The sequence below is a fragment of the Peromyscus californicus genome, unplaced genomic scaffold (genome assembly GCF_007827085.1).
Source record: "Peromyscus californicus insignis strain IS unplaced genomic scaffold, ASM782708v3 Scaffold_8__1_contigs__length_139910024, whole genome shotgun sequence".
NCBI lineage: Eukaryota > Metazoa > Chordata > Mammalia > Rodentia > Cricetidae > Peromyscus > Peromyscus californicus.
The window spans coordinates 89,568,229-89,582,330 of NW_026294606.1; the positions used below are offsets into that span (position 1 = coordinate 89,568,229).

Sequence of the window (14,102 nt, forward strand, 5' to 3'; positions counted from 1 at the left end):
GGCGCGGTTCGAAGCGCAGGCGATTGACGTCACTGAAAGCGCCAGCTTGAGCGGCGAGAGGCGTCGCACTGTGACGTTTCTTGGCCATGGAGGCACTGACGGGTGAGGAACGCGGAGGGCAGCGGGGGAAACCGAGGCTGGGACGGCACAGAAGTCCCCGTGGTCCGAACGTGGCGTGTGGAGGGTGCGAGGGTGCGACTCGGCCTGTTAGGGCTGTGATGCCCAGGCTGACAGCCGCGAGGGAGAATCAGTCCGACCCTCACCCAGTGGGGTTAGACACGTTTAAATTAGCCAGAGCTGGGGTGAGGATGGGAGGTGGGATCATTCAGCGTCGAGTACCCGCGCAGCGTATTTACTGCCCCGCGCTACAAAGCATTTTAAACGAGCAAGCATATGTACCAAGCAGCGAAAGTTTGGAATGCATCCACTTGCCAGTCTGGAATCTGCCCTTGCAAGCGCTGTGATGCCACAGAGTTTACAAAGGACAATAGTTGGGGCTGGAGAGAGAGCTCTGCGGTTAAGAGCGCTTGTTCCTCTTACAGAGGACTGGAGTTCAGTCCCAGCAAGCATATGAGATAACTCACAATTCCAATTCCAAGCGAAGGGACCCAGTGACCTCTGGCCCCTGGCCTCCGTTGGCACCTGCATGCCCCTACCCCCTTGCAGTTGCTGGTTATGCACATAAACACGTAAACAAACGCGGACACACATATATAATAAATCTTTTTAAAAAGAAAGACAACGGGCGGTGGTGGCACACGCCTTTAATCCCAGCACTAGGGAGGCAGAGCCAGGTGGGTCCCTGTGAGCTCAAGGCCAGCCTGGTCTGCAGAGCGAGATACAGGACAGGAACCAAAGCTCCAGAGAAACCCTGTCTCGAGGGGGGAGGGAAGAAAAGACAAATATGCTTTCTACACACCAGTCTTGTGAGGTTTAACAATTTAAAAGGGCCGGGCGGTGGGGGCACATGCCTTTAATCCCAGCACTCGGGAGGCAGAGGCAGGCGGATCTCTGTAAGTTTGAGGCCAGCCTGGTCTACAGAGCGAGATCCAGGAAAGGCGCAAAGCTACACAGAGAAACCCTGTCTCAAAAAACCTAAAAAAAAATAAAATTAAAAAAAAAAATTTAGCCGGGCGGTGGTGACGCACGCCTTTAATCCCAGCACTCGGGAGGCAGAGGCAGGTGGATCTCTGTGAGTTCGAGGCCAGCCTGGGCTACCAAGTGAGTCCCAGGAAAGGCACAAAGCTACACAGAGAAACCCTGTCTCGAAAAACCAAAAAAAAAAAAAAAAATTTAAAAGGATAGGTTGGGGGTGGGGCTCAGTGATAGTGTGCTTGCTTAATGCACTTAAAGCCGTGAATTTGACCCACTGCACCACTAAATAATTAAAAAGACTGCATACATTCTAGCCAAACCTGGTGGTACACACTCGTACCTCTTGCTACTTGGGAGGCTGAAGCAAGAGCACTTCAGGTTCGAGGCCCGTCTGTGCAACAGAGTGACACCCTTCCTCAAAAAGGTGTGTGGCTCATCAGTGGAACGAACGCTTTATGCTGGAGCCTCTAGTACTGCAGAGGAAATACAAATGACTTGACAGCTTTGCTTTCCAGCATGCTCCCGTTTCCTGGCAGAAATGGAGGCTGAGTAGGAGCTCTTCTCTCAACTGGTGAGGGAGCTCGAAGGGAAACTAATATTTCCATTGCCCTGAAGAGAGACTTGGCTCCTTAAGCTGGTTTGGTGTGGACACAAACGCCTGTGCCGGTGTTGTCATAAGGACAGGTATACAAGTGGCCGCGTGCACTGTGGGATTCCTTTTTATCAGTAAGTCACAGACCTTTTTTGTCGTAGGTGTCTCCAAGCAAGGCATCCGTGAACAAATTTGGGACTATATGGAATCACATGATTTAGCTGACTTTCCCAGACCTGTTCATCACAGGATTCCCAACTTTAAGGTACAGTAGTGTTCCTGGTGTTGTTAGAAGGGGATCAAGCTTTCCCTGGGAGAGTAAAGTCAGTGACACAGCCCCTCTGCTTTCTGTTAGGATTGATTTTAGAGGCACAATGAGCAGAGGCAGAAGAGGGCTTGGAGGGCTCTTTGTGTTTTGACACATTCCCTCCATCACCCAGTGGGGCACAACCTCTCTGTGGAAGTGGAGGGGTTAGACTGTACTACCAGTACTTTTTACAGAGCTGGCCTCTCTCAGCCACTTATGGAGGGGCTTATGGAACCCCCAGAAGGAAGCCCAGCCTTTAGTGCCCAGAGAAGCATCATATGATCTGAAGCCCTGGGCCTCAGTTTCTTTTCTCTTTCCCCCGCCCCACCCCCACCCCCGGAGCTGAGGACCAAACCCAGGACCTTGCGCTTGCTAGGCAAGTGCTCTACCATTGAGCTAAATCCCCAACCCGGGCCTCAGTTTCTTTTTTTTTTCTTTTTCTTTTTTCGAGACAGGGTTTCTCTGTGTAGCTTTGGAGCCTGTCCTGGATCTCACTCTGTAGACTAGGCTGGCCTCGAACTCACAAAGATTCGCCTGGCTCTGCCTCCCGTGTGCTGGGATTAAAGGCGTGTGCCACCACTGCCCGGCTTGGGCCTCAGTTTCTTAACTGTTCAAAATATAAGTCAACCTAAGATGACTCTTGCTGATAGTCTGCCTGAAAGAGGCAGTGTAAGCCAGGTGCTGGCTCAGGCTGGTTATCCCAGCACTGGGAAGACAGAGGAGGAGGATCAGGAGTTTAAGGTCGTCCACAGCTACATTGTGAGTTGGAAGTCTGACTGGGCTACATAAGACCCTGTCTCAGAGAGGCAGACAGAGAGATTGGCAGGGAGTGGGGTGGGGAGGGCGGCATGCAGCATAAATGGTTTGTGGTTTGTCTTTTTGAAGAGAACTGAAGTGCTTTGTGAAGATAGACCAAGGCCCTGGTTGGCCTAGGACCTGGTGCCCACCAGCACCCCATGTTGCCTGAACCTTCTCCCTACACTGGCCTAGCTCTGGTTCTGGATGAACTGGCTTCAGACTGCAGGGCCTCTGGAGACCATCCCTCTCTGTGGTCTTAGTTGTTTCTATGCTTTGTGGGAGACAGATGGACATGGAGTGCAGAGAAGAGGGCACAGGAAGCTCAGGATGATGAGCTCATGGTCTCTGGAGTGAATGAAGCTGGCGAAGGAGGTCTCTGGGCATCCTACTCCTTGACTGGGTGGTGCTTACATGAGCTCCGTTCTGGGGTAATCCCTCAGACTCTGCCCTTGGGATTTGTGCTTTTTAGAGTTTTCTTCCCTTAAAAACTGAGTTCTGGAGCTGGAGAGATGGCTCAGAAGTTAAGAGCACTGGCTGCTCTTCCAGAGGTCCTGAGTTCAGTTCCCAGCAACCACATGGTGGCTCATGACCATTCATAGTGGGATCTGATGCCCTCTTCTGGCATAAAGTCGATAAGGCACACATACACATAAAATAAATAAATCTTTTTTTTTAAAAGATTAATTTATTTATAATGTATACCGCATATATGACTGCAGGCCAGAAGAGGGCACCAGATCTCATTACAGATGGTTGTGAGCCACCATGTGGTTGCTGGGAATTGAACTCAGTACCTCTGGAAGAGCAGCCAAGCTCTTAACCTCTGAGCCATCTCTCCAGCCCAAATCTTTAAAAAATAAAAAACAAACAAAAAGCTGAGTTCTGGGTTAGTCCCTTTCCATCCTGTGCTCTTTCTGAGGTGTCTTCTTGGGGGAATGTGGGCTCCTGTATCTGGGTAGATGCTGGGCTGTGATCCCTAAGCTGTAGCTGGCCCGTGTCCTCACGGTGACATGTAGTCACATTCACACAGGGTGCTTCTTGTGCTGCAGAACATTTCCCACACCTGCATGCTTTCAGTGTGGCGAGAACCATTAAAGTCAATCCTGATGCTCCTCAGAGAAATGCCCGCTTCCTCGTGCTGGAGGTGAGTGCAGCTCTGTCTTTGCCTAACTAGGGGTCTTACCTGGCTTGCCAAAGCATCAAAGATCTGGAAGTGTTTGCTGGGACACAGGAGGTGAAAGTGGACCCTGATAAGCCCCTGGAAGGTGTCCGGTTGCTGGCACTGCAGGTAACTCCACGTTCCCAAGCTGCCCTCAGTCAGGAGAGCTCACTCCAGTGACTGCTGAGTGCGTGCAGTGTATCTAGGTAAAATGCTGTGACTGCAGTTTTAATTTGTAATGTTCTAATTCCTTGAAACAAACAACTCAGTTATAAATATAATACTGTCTTAGGTGGTAGTGGCACACACTTTTAATCCCAGCACTTGGAAGGCAGGCAGCCTGGTCTACAAAGTGAGTTCCAGGACAGCCAGCGCAACATAGAGAAACCCTGTCTTGAAAACCAAACAAACAAATGTATAGACTACTTCTCAAAGAAAAGAGAGCACCCCCAGCGTTGATTCCAACTACTTTTTATCATCTCATTTAGTATGAGAAGAGAAGTTTGGTGTGCATTTTTTTTTTTAAGATTTGCTTATTTATTATGTATACAGTGTTCTGCCTGCATTTATGCTTTTAGGCCAGAAGAGGGCACCACATCTCATTACAGATGGTTGTGAGCCACCATATGGTTTCTGGGAATTGAACTCAGGACCTCTGGAAGAACAGTCAGTGCTCTTAACCACCGAGCCATCTCCCAGCCCTTGGTGTGCATTTTAATGCTCATAGCTCTTAATCAATTATAATAATGAAAGCAGATAAAGTGAATACAGGCAGAGCCACAAAGGTATCACTGAATGACACAGTTAATGTAATGTGATGATTGACATAGCGTTGCTGAACCAAGTCTGCTGCTGCTTTTGGCACTGAATGTCAGGCACAGGGGCTTTGGAAACCAGCCTGGGACTGCCAGATGCTGTGGAGTGACTTGCTGGTCCCCCATTGCTGTCACATTACGTGGCAGAAGCCTCAGCTATGCAGGACACCTTCCACACTGTGCGCTAAGGAAGGTCATAAGGCCTTTGTGCTGAGAGGAACAGTGGTGTGGAACTCCTACCCTGGTGCTCTAAGCTGAGCAGGATCTGGCCCATGAGATTGAAGGAGGCTTCCTGGAGGCACAGAAGTATCAGCCTCACTTCCCAGGCAGTGAGATGGTGTTTGAACTTGAGTGACACCCCACACAGCAGTGAGGACAGCAAGGAGCATCGGGAGCCGTTGCTGATGGGAGGGGACACTGGGGATGGACACTGTACTGTCACCAGCAGTCCTCCAGTGGCCCAGGTGTGCTCAGGTTCCTTAGTTGAGATTCCCTTTCTTCCTGGGGAAAACATGCATTTGCTGTGTAATTGATTGTCATTTCCCTCAAAGAGCAAAAAGACCCTGCTGGTCCCAACACCACGACTGAGGACAGGGCTGTTTAATAAGATCACACCACCTCCTGGAGCCACTAAAGACATACTGAGGAAATGTGCCACCTCCCAGGTGAGTGCTAGAAGCCCCCCTCCCTGGGGGACCGTCCTCATGAGTCAGCTTACTGTAAAATAGAACACCGTAGAGTTTACACAAAGCCACGAGAGCAGTGTTAAAGTAGTCAGCAGGTCTGCCCATGCAGTAGATATTTGAATAGATGGTTCGGCTAGTTAGAAGTGCTTGTTCAGGAGCTGGTGAGACCCAGCATCAGGCACTCTGGTGCCCTCTTGTGGTAGATTTGGTGCTGTGCACTTGTGCTTGCTCCCACCTGTTTAGATGCTGCAGTGGAGAGTAGGATGGGCCCTCTTTGCAGAGCAGGCTGGAAAGTGCCTGTCAGTTGTAACTGTTGACAGGAGCATGATTACACGTCATCAGATACTTCACAGTCCATCCAGCTAAACTGGAGTCTGTAAATTCATTGATGTGTTAGAGGACCAGGATTTGCATCTTACGTTAAATAACATTTTATACTTTTTCTTTTGTTTGTTTTGTTTTTTAAGAACCATAAACCACATGTCATTTTACTTATCCCTTATAAAGGGATTTTACCTTGAGGTTGAATGACTTTTTATTTTTTGATAACTTTTCTTATTGAAAAAAATAGAATTGGCTATGGCTTACAAAAATACAGTATGCTATAAAGATAAAATATGTGGCTGGGCGGTGGTAGTACACGCCTTTAATCCCAGCACTGGGGAGGCAGAGGCAGGCCTGGTCTACAGAGCGAGATCCAGGAAAGGTGCAAAGCTACATAGAGAACTGTCTTGAAAAACCAAAAAAAAAAAAAAAAAAATGTGTGTGTAGAGGATCAAGTTAGGGAGGGCTGGATTTGGTGGTACACATTTGGAATCAGCCTCCTGGGAAGCTGGGGCAGATGGGCTGCTGATTGACACCTGCCTTGGCGTTGTAGCAGGACTGCATTTCAAAATAAAGATTAAAATATATTGGGATGAGGTGGAATTCAGCTCACTAGAGCCCTTCCCCAGCATGTGTGAGGCCCCAGATTCCATCCCAGCACTGAAGGAAATAGAAAAAGAAAAAAGATGAAAAGTAAGATAAAACCATAGTTCTGGTCAATCCCAAGCCCACAGCTCAGGATTCTCAGAGACAGGGCAGTGGTCAGTCCTGGGCCCCAACTCAGGCAGTGAGAAACCTATTTTCATGGCCACTGAGAGGGACGGCACAAGACTCCAACAGGATGGATGCTTCAGGCATGCACTGTGATGTGCTCCAGGGAGACCCATCCTGGCTGTGCACTGATCCCAGAAGAGACTTTCCAGGTCTCTGACCTGCTACACAGATGCAGTCCCTTCACACTTTGTATATAGGCCTCTGATCTTCAGGATGAGTGGGTGTACTTGGGGTACATATGCAGGAGCAAGAGTGCCTTGCATGAAGCTATGGCCACACAGGGGTACTGACCATGTCTAGCTTAAGGAGCATAACCTCCTGCGTCCTTGTTTTTAACCTTCATCCTGGTGTGCTTGTGCCATGAAGCTCCTGTGACCCAGCGGGGTCTGGCCTGGTTGTGTGTGGCTCCCACCTGATTCTACCTATGGTGCTCTTTTGGCATTAGTGTTCAGTGACTTTGTGTGGTCAGTTCCCTCTGGCCATCTTCCTGGGATAGGAGTTGTAGAAGGCACACCCTCAAATTGTTCCTGGAACTGGCTGTCCTAGGATACTGCCTCCTGTAGGGTAGTGCGGGAGTCACACCCACTCTGACTGCTCTGAGACCATGAGCTCAGCCTCCCAATTCCCTTTATAGGGTGTGCGGAACTTCAGTGTCCCTGTGAGCTTGGATTCCAGTGTCCTCGTGGATTTAATTGTGGTGGGATCTGTTGCTGTGTCTGAGAAAGGTAAGCTAGAGACAGGCTGTTCCGGTCGGTCGGTGTTCCTGAAACCTGCCCTGTGCACTCTCCCCTTGACAGTCTTTCGGCTCTGCATGCCTGACCTCAGCCACTGCACTGGTCACTTGTCTAGTCCTGTTCTAATCAGTCCAGAATCTCATGAGTACCGTAGAATAGTGAGTGAGTCTTGCACCTCAACTAATGCAATCTGGATAATCCTCATAGGCATTTACGGAGTCCTGTTTCCCTGGTGATGCTTGACTCTTTAAAGTTGACAGTTGACACTAACAGTAGGGCCTCCTGCCCGCCTTTTGACCTCCTCTCAGCTCACCCCGCTGTGTAGGCTGCACATACTGTCTGCTGCCCTTCTGTCCCAGTGTCTTTGTCTTGTTCCTTTGCATACACATTTCCGTCAGAGGAGCTCAGGCAGGCCTATCTTAGAGAGGCATCTTGGTGGTGTGCTTCCTCCTGGGGTGATGCTGTGATGGTACCCAGACTCCAGGTGAGGAGAACCCAGGTGCACTGGGAGCCAGAGACTGTTACTGCTTGCTGACTGCTGTGGTCCTTTGTACTTCTGCCTGCATAGGCCTGTGACCATGCAGCCCCACTGAGCCTGGCCTCCTCTTTGCATCTGGCTTCTCTTCCTAAGGCAGGCAGCTCTACACCTGCCCTTCGGAGTAGACCTGTCTTCTGTGTCTTCACACGCTGACCTTGCGTGGCTTGGTTTTGGATTTCAGAACTTGACTTTAGCTCTCCATCCTTCCACCTTAGCCTCCGAGTGCTGATTGCAGCTGGGCCGCAGCACCTGGCCGCTGTCACGGGGTCTTGCTGACAAGACCGGCCCACAAGTGCGAGCTTGACCCCCTGTGGCCTCTGAGACTCCCCTACTCACTGTGCACTTTGATTGTTTGGTCCCGTGGGTTCATGTTCCAGGGCTGCTTGTGGGTTGCTGTGGACGACAGGAACACTAGATCCCATCCTTTCCGCAGAGGCCTGACAGGAACCCACTTCTGCTGTGCCCCCGCCTTGTCTCTTAGGCTGGCGAATTGGGAAGGGAGAAGGCTATGCCGATCTTGAATATGCCATGATGGTGTCGATGGGAGCTGTCCACGAAGGGACACCGGTTGTCACCATCGTCCATGACTGCCAGGTATGTCCTGCAGATGTGTCGTTGGTACCCCTCACAGCCACTCCAGGGGAGGGAGGCGTGAGAGAGACACCTATTTGTAGTAGGCTTTCTCAGACTGCCAGCCCCTAAATCATGACACAAAGACCTATTATTAGTTATGAGTGCTCAGCCTTAGCTTATGCTTGTCCCACTAGCTCTTATAACTTTCTTTCATTCTGTATGTCCTGCGTTTCCTGCTTCTTCCGTGTCTGGCTGGCCCCAGGCATCTCCCGCTCTTTCTCCATTGTTCTCTCTTCTCTCTCCTCTTGAGCCTCGATCCCTCCTCCTACTTGTTCTCTCTGCCCCATCTGTCCCTCTACCTCGCTATTGGCCGTTCACCTTTTTATTAGATGAATCAGGCACCTTAGGCAGGCACGGTGAAACAGCAACACATCTTTACATTGTTAAACAAATGTAACACATCTTTGCCTAGTTAAAGTATTATGCCACAGCATATACAAATGTAACACATATTTACATAAAGTAATGTTCCACAATACCTATTCTTGCATCATGCTGTGAGAGGTATTGATTGATGAGGCACTGACAATCATCTCTCCAGTTGCTTAGTTCCTTCAGGGCCCTGCTGTAACCTGACTAGTCACCACCTTACCCTGTCCAGGTCGTTGACATCCCTGAGGCTCTTCTGGAGGACCATGATCTCACCGTTGACTACATCATCACTCCTACCAGGGTCATTGCTACAGGCTGTACACGCCCAAAGCCAACAGGGATCATCTGGTCCAAGGTGGGTCATTACTGTGGCTGGCATGGCCTACTGTGGTGGCTCTCATGGTAGTGTTTTCCTGTGTGTGTGTGTGTGTGTGTGTGTGTGTGTGTGTGTGTGTGTGTGTGTGTGTGTGTGTACACGTACGTGTGCGCATTTGTGTTCATGTGTGCATGTGTGGAGGCCAGAGGTCAGCCTTGGATATCATTCCTCAGGGTGTGTGCCACCATGCCCTGGAGATTTTTATTTTTTCTTGGTTTTGCAGTTCTGTGGAGTTGGACTTACAGCCTTGTGCTGCTGGGTAAGCACTCTGCTCCTAAGCTACCTCCCAGTCCTTTGCTGATTATTATTTTGGAGGCAGGGTTCACTGCCTAGGCCTCTCAAGTAGCGAGGAGTACAAGCCTACACTGCCAACCCCCACAAGGGATTGCAGACTTCTAGGTGATTGACACATGAAAATCAAATCTGAGTTATAATTTTTTTTTTTTTTTTTTTTTTCGAGACAGGGTTTCTCTGTGTAGCTTTGCGCCTTTCCTGGGACTCACTTGGTAGTCCAGGCTGGCCTCGAACTCACAGAGATCCGCCTGGCTCTGCCTCCCGAGTGCTGGGATTAAAGGCGTGCGCCACCACCGCCCGGCCTGAGTTATAATTTTTGGAGGCTAGAATGGTTAGTTTTAGAACATAGAAATGTTGTTTTCTGTTTAATTAACAAGTAGAATTTTCATTTCATGCGGCACATTGACAAAGCATAATGACAGTTCCTCATTGCCAGCTAGGAAAAACAGAATGCCCTGTCAGCCTGGGCAGCGGCGTCAACCCTGTTCTGCTAGCCCAAATGTAAGCAGCTAGAAAATGGCAGTGCCAGTGTGCTTGGGACTTGTGGAGAAGTGACCCACCCCATGCTGGGTGTCATCACTCCCTACTCAAAACAGGCTGTTCCAGAAAGGAGTGACGCCTGGCTCCATGGTCGCCTGAACATCAGGAGATGCTGTCATTGCGGCTCCTGTGCTGCTCGGCTTCATAGGAAAGCACCTGAGTGCTGATGTGTGTGCACTGTAAAGACCCTGCCTTGAGCTGGGTGGTGGCGCATGCCTTAAATCCCAGCACTCGGGAGGCAGAAGCAGGTGGATCTCTGTGAGTTCGAGGCCAGCCTGGTCTCCAGGGTGAGTTCCTGGATAGCCAGAGCTATATAGTGAGAATCCCACCCCCCCCCTCAAAAAAAAACAAAACAGCAGCAACAACTGCAAAAACAAACAAAACAAGCAAACAAACAAAAACAAAAACCAAACAAGAAATCCTGCCATGGAGCCGCAGCTGTTCTCTCAGTTCAGTAACTGCTTGTTTACCAGTTGTGCCCCCAAAATTAAAGAAGAGATTGCCTCTGATGGGTGAGACGTGTCAGAAAGGACTGAACAAGTCTGCTTCCTGACCCACTGCAGGCTCTGCTGTTGGCTGATCTGCCAGCTCAGGCCAGGCAGCCCACTGGCCACCTGGCTGCGATGGTCCACATGCTTCCAGCCATGCCTGTGCACGCGGGTCAGACCCCCACCCCCACCCCGGCTCATCCTCCAAGGCACACTGTGCCCACATGCTGACCTGCTTTCCATTGCCTCTGCAGGTGGTTGGGATGTTGGTGACCAACTATACCAACTCGGCAGGACCACAGGTGGCCTGTGCAAAAGCCCCAGGCTGACACTGAGCTCAACAAGCTGTTCATTTAGCAACTGGGTGCCCCACTGCTAGAGAGTACTACATGAGTCATACTCAGTGTCGTACCTGCCTGACTGTGTGTATGCCAAGGCCTCAGTTTGACCCAAGAGATGCTCCTGGGCGTGTAAAGGACCCCGTCCCAGCTGCAGGTACCATAGGAGCCTTCACTCCCCTGGAGGTAGGCAGGGATTGCCCTCTGTGGCCCGTGTTAATACCACTGACTGCAGGAGTCTCTTCTGAGTGAATGGCCCACAAAGGAACCCCAGCATTTTCCTCCAGGAAGCTAGAGGCCCAGTCCACCCTCACTGTGGCACATGAAGGGACAACCTGGGCAGCTTCAGGATGTCAGGATTTCATTTAGGCTGCTGTGGGGTCAGAGCTACAGGCTGGTGACTTTCTGTTAAGGATTGGAATCTAGGCCTGGCCTGGTATTGCAGGCTTATCATCCAGACACTCTGGATGCTGAGGCAGGAGGATGGCAAATTTGACATCCAGACAAGCCTAGACAATATGATGAAGGCTTGTCTCAAGAGAAATGGCTGGGCTGTGGCGCAGTGGTAGAATGCTTGTCTAGCCTATGAGAAGCCCTGTGCTTCACCCCCAGCATCACAGAAATAAATAAAATGAAACATGCAGTGGAGTCTTACCTCCCCAAAGACTGCGCTGGGCCCTTCAGCATCCTTTCATCCATATGGTGTGCTACATTGCCAGAATTCCTCCTGAGTGTGTGGGTGTGGCCTTGGTGTGACTACTCCCTGGACACCCCAAGACCAACTGAGGTCACTGTCTTTTTCAGGTCAGTTGTGAGATGCTTACGAAAATCCCAGTACTCAGGAGCCTCCGTGAGCGAGAGAAGCGGGCCGGGAAGGATGTTGCTCTTCAAGCCGAGCCTGGCAGCCAGTGCCCAGGTCCAAGCACTATCAGGAGAGCCCGGGATATACCACAGTCACACGCAGGTGCCCTAGGACGGTCCCACAGCCCCCTGCAGGGGGTGGACACCCAACTAGCTGCCACTGTGCGTGTGGAAAACCTGCCCTACGATGCTCGTGTACGTGAGCTGAAGAGAGCACTCCAGGAGCTGGGGGCAGTGCCCCTGAGGCTTACCTGGCAGGGGCCCCAGCATAGGGCCATTCTACACTATGCAGACTCAGCTGCTGCCCAGCAGGCTGCCTCCCGCCTTCAGGGCCTACATCTAGGTGCCAACACCTTGAGGGTGGCACTGGGGCAGCAGAGGGATACGTGACCTGGTGAGCATCCCTCAGCAGAAGAGCCATGCCCTCTCTGTTGTTGGGATATCTCTGGCATGTGACAATTTGCCATTGATGGTAGCCTGCTGCTCTGTGAGGCCTATACTATCTTCATGGGAAGAGCCAAACTTTCCTGATGGGTGGGGATGTGTAGCAAGCAACACAGCCCAACTCTCAGGATCCTGTGAGCTCTTACTCATTCTGACCCGTTCCAGTTCTGGTTGTGAAGTCCATGTGACGCTCTCTGGGTGCAGAAGGTTTAGGGACTGAGCAGCAGGGACAAGGGGTAGAGAATGGAAACCTGATTTAGGATAGGAGAGAAAGTAACAGGCCCGCAGAGAAGAGGCCAGGGCAGGGATCGAGGGCAGGCAGGCAGCAGAGACAGAAGACTGTCCTTGTGATCACTGCAGACCCCCAGTCCAGCAGAAGAGGAGAGGGGAGCACAGACACACCACAGTGTGCACTTGTGTGGTCATGTCTACCCAGGCTGCACAGCTGTAAGTCAACAGGCTTAGGGCTTCACTGTCCCTAGGTAAGGATGGGGAGAAGGAGGGGGAGCACTTGTGCTGTGGATCCTAGGCAGAAGTCAAAATAAGCATTTATGTAGAGAGTTTGATTCATTCAAATGGACATGCCTGAGAAGTTTCTTATTTTTACCAATGGATCTTCCACAGTGTCCGTTAACATTGTCCTTTGCCCCAGAAGGGCAGGCCTTGTTCCCATATTTTTTGTTTGTTCCTTTATTTATTTGTTTTTTCAAGACAGGGTTTCTCTGTGTAGCCCTAGCTGTCCTGGAACTCACTCTGTAGCCCAGGATGGCCTTGAACTCACAGAGATCCGCCTGCCTCTGCCTCCAGAGTGTTGGGATTAAAGGCGTGAGCCACCACGACCCAGCCTTGTTCACATATTAAAGAAAAAAAAAATCTGTGACACACGTCTCCTTGCAGGGACCCAGCCTTAGAAAACTGCTAGAGCCAGGCGATGATGGTACACACCTTTAATCCCAGCACTCCGGAGGCAGAGACAGGTGAATTTCTATGAGTTCAAGGCCAGCCTGGTCTACAGAGCAAGTTCCAGGACAGGCTCCAAAGCTACAGAGAAACCCTGTCTCGAATAAACCAAGAGAGAACGAGGGAGAGAGAACACTGTGCTAGTTCAGTAATCCCTTCCAAGTTGTCACAGGTGCTATGAGGACGTGGACATGAGAAGCAGGCCTCGAGCTGTGCTGGCCTGGCCTCCCCTTCTCACTCCTCCCCAGCACAGCCACTGGCCATTCCATCCTCTCCCTGCTCTGCTTTCCCCAGGGTTCTGCCTGCATTTGGGTCCTCGACTGCCATTTGTGTCCCTTTTAGCATTGATGTTCCCCATGGGACTGCGACTGCAGGTTAGCAGCATGGAGCTGTCTTTACCCTCTTGCTGCAGACCAGCAGGGCATGAGCAACTCAGGAAATCCTGTGTTATGTGAGCTGTCCATCAGAGCTGGGAAATGGGGAGATGACCCTTACCCAAAAATCAGCCAAGCCTGACTCCAGTCAAATGATCACTCAGGTCACCCAAATGGTATGGACCTCTTGTCACTTGGGGCCAGAATAATCCAGATGTGTTGACACATAATCTGAGCCACTTGAGTATTTGTGTAAAGTGGCATCAGCACTGAAGCCCGGGTGCCCTTGGTCTCAGCCCTGGTGGGTGCTGCAGGGTGTACCCTGTCTCAGGATGCCTTCAAGTCTTGTTCCCCAGGTGGCTGGTGAGCCACATGTGACCAAGTCATTGCATCCTTTGTTGCTGTGATTGTATAGCACATAATAAAAAATGGACAGAAAGAACTCTTGTCAGGTGCTGAGGTGTCAAAGAGGCTGTGAGTGTTGGTGCATGTTTCTGGGCCCCTCCATGGTACCCACCCACGTGGTACTTGGCTTCACCAATGGTTTGGGCTGTTGAGAAGAAATCGGTCCTTTGGGCTGGATCTCACCCTGACCGTCTT

At 50.7% G+C, this 14,102-nt stretch overlaps 1 protein-coding gene across 3 annotated transcripts; it reads left to right on the plus strand.

Moving 5' to 3' along the window:
- Mthfsd (methenyltetrahydrofolate synthetase domain containing) lies at window positions 1-13,945 on the plus strand. 3 transcript variants are annotated; one of them, XM_052728761.1, is made up of 8 exons: window positions 1-102; window positions 1,849-1,952; window positions 3,823-3,936; window positions 5,318-5,431; window positions 7,185-7,275; window positions 8,304-8,416; window positions 9,057-9,182; window positions 11,668-13,945. In XM_052728761.1, exons 1-8 carry the CDS (start codon window positions 87-89, stop codon window positions 12,112-12,114), a joined length of 1,125 nt encoding a protein of 374 aa, XP_052584721.1. In that variant the 5' UTR covers window positions 1-86; the 3' UTR covers window positions 12,115-13,945. The 3 variants fall into 3 exon arrangements, with proteins under 3 accessions (XP_052584721.1, XP_052584720.1, XP_052584722.1); XM_052728760.1 differs by lacking the exon at window positions 3,823-3,936 and adding an exon at window positions 3,967-4,080; XM_052728762.1 differs by lacking the exon at window positions 3,823-3,936.
- Window positions 13,946-14,102: the final 157 nt, after the last annotated feature.

Excerpts from the sequence above, each read along its gene's own strand:
- Mthfsd (XM_052728761.1), top strand. Across the intron at positions 5,432-7,184 it reads GGAAATGTGCCACCTCCCAG|GGTGTGCGGAACTTCAGTGT; the intron begins GTGAGTGCTAGA and ends TTCCCTTTATAG. Across the intron at positions 8,417-9,056 it reads CCATCGTCCATGACTGCCAG|GTCGTTGACATCCCTGAGGC; the intron begins GTATGTCCTGCA and ends TACCCTGTCCAG.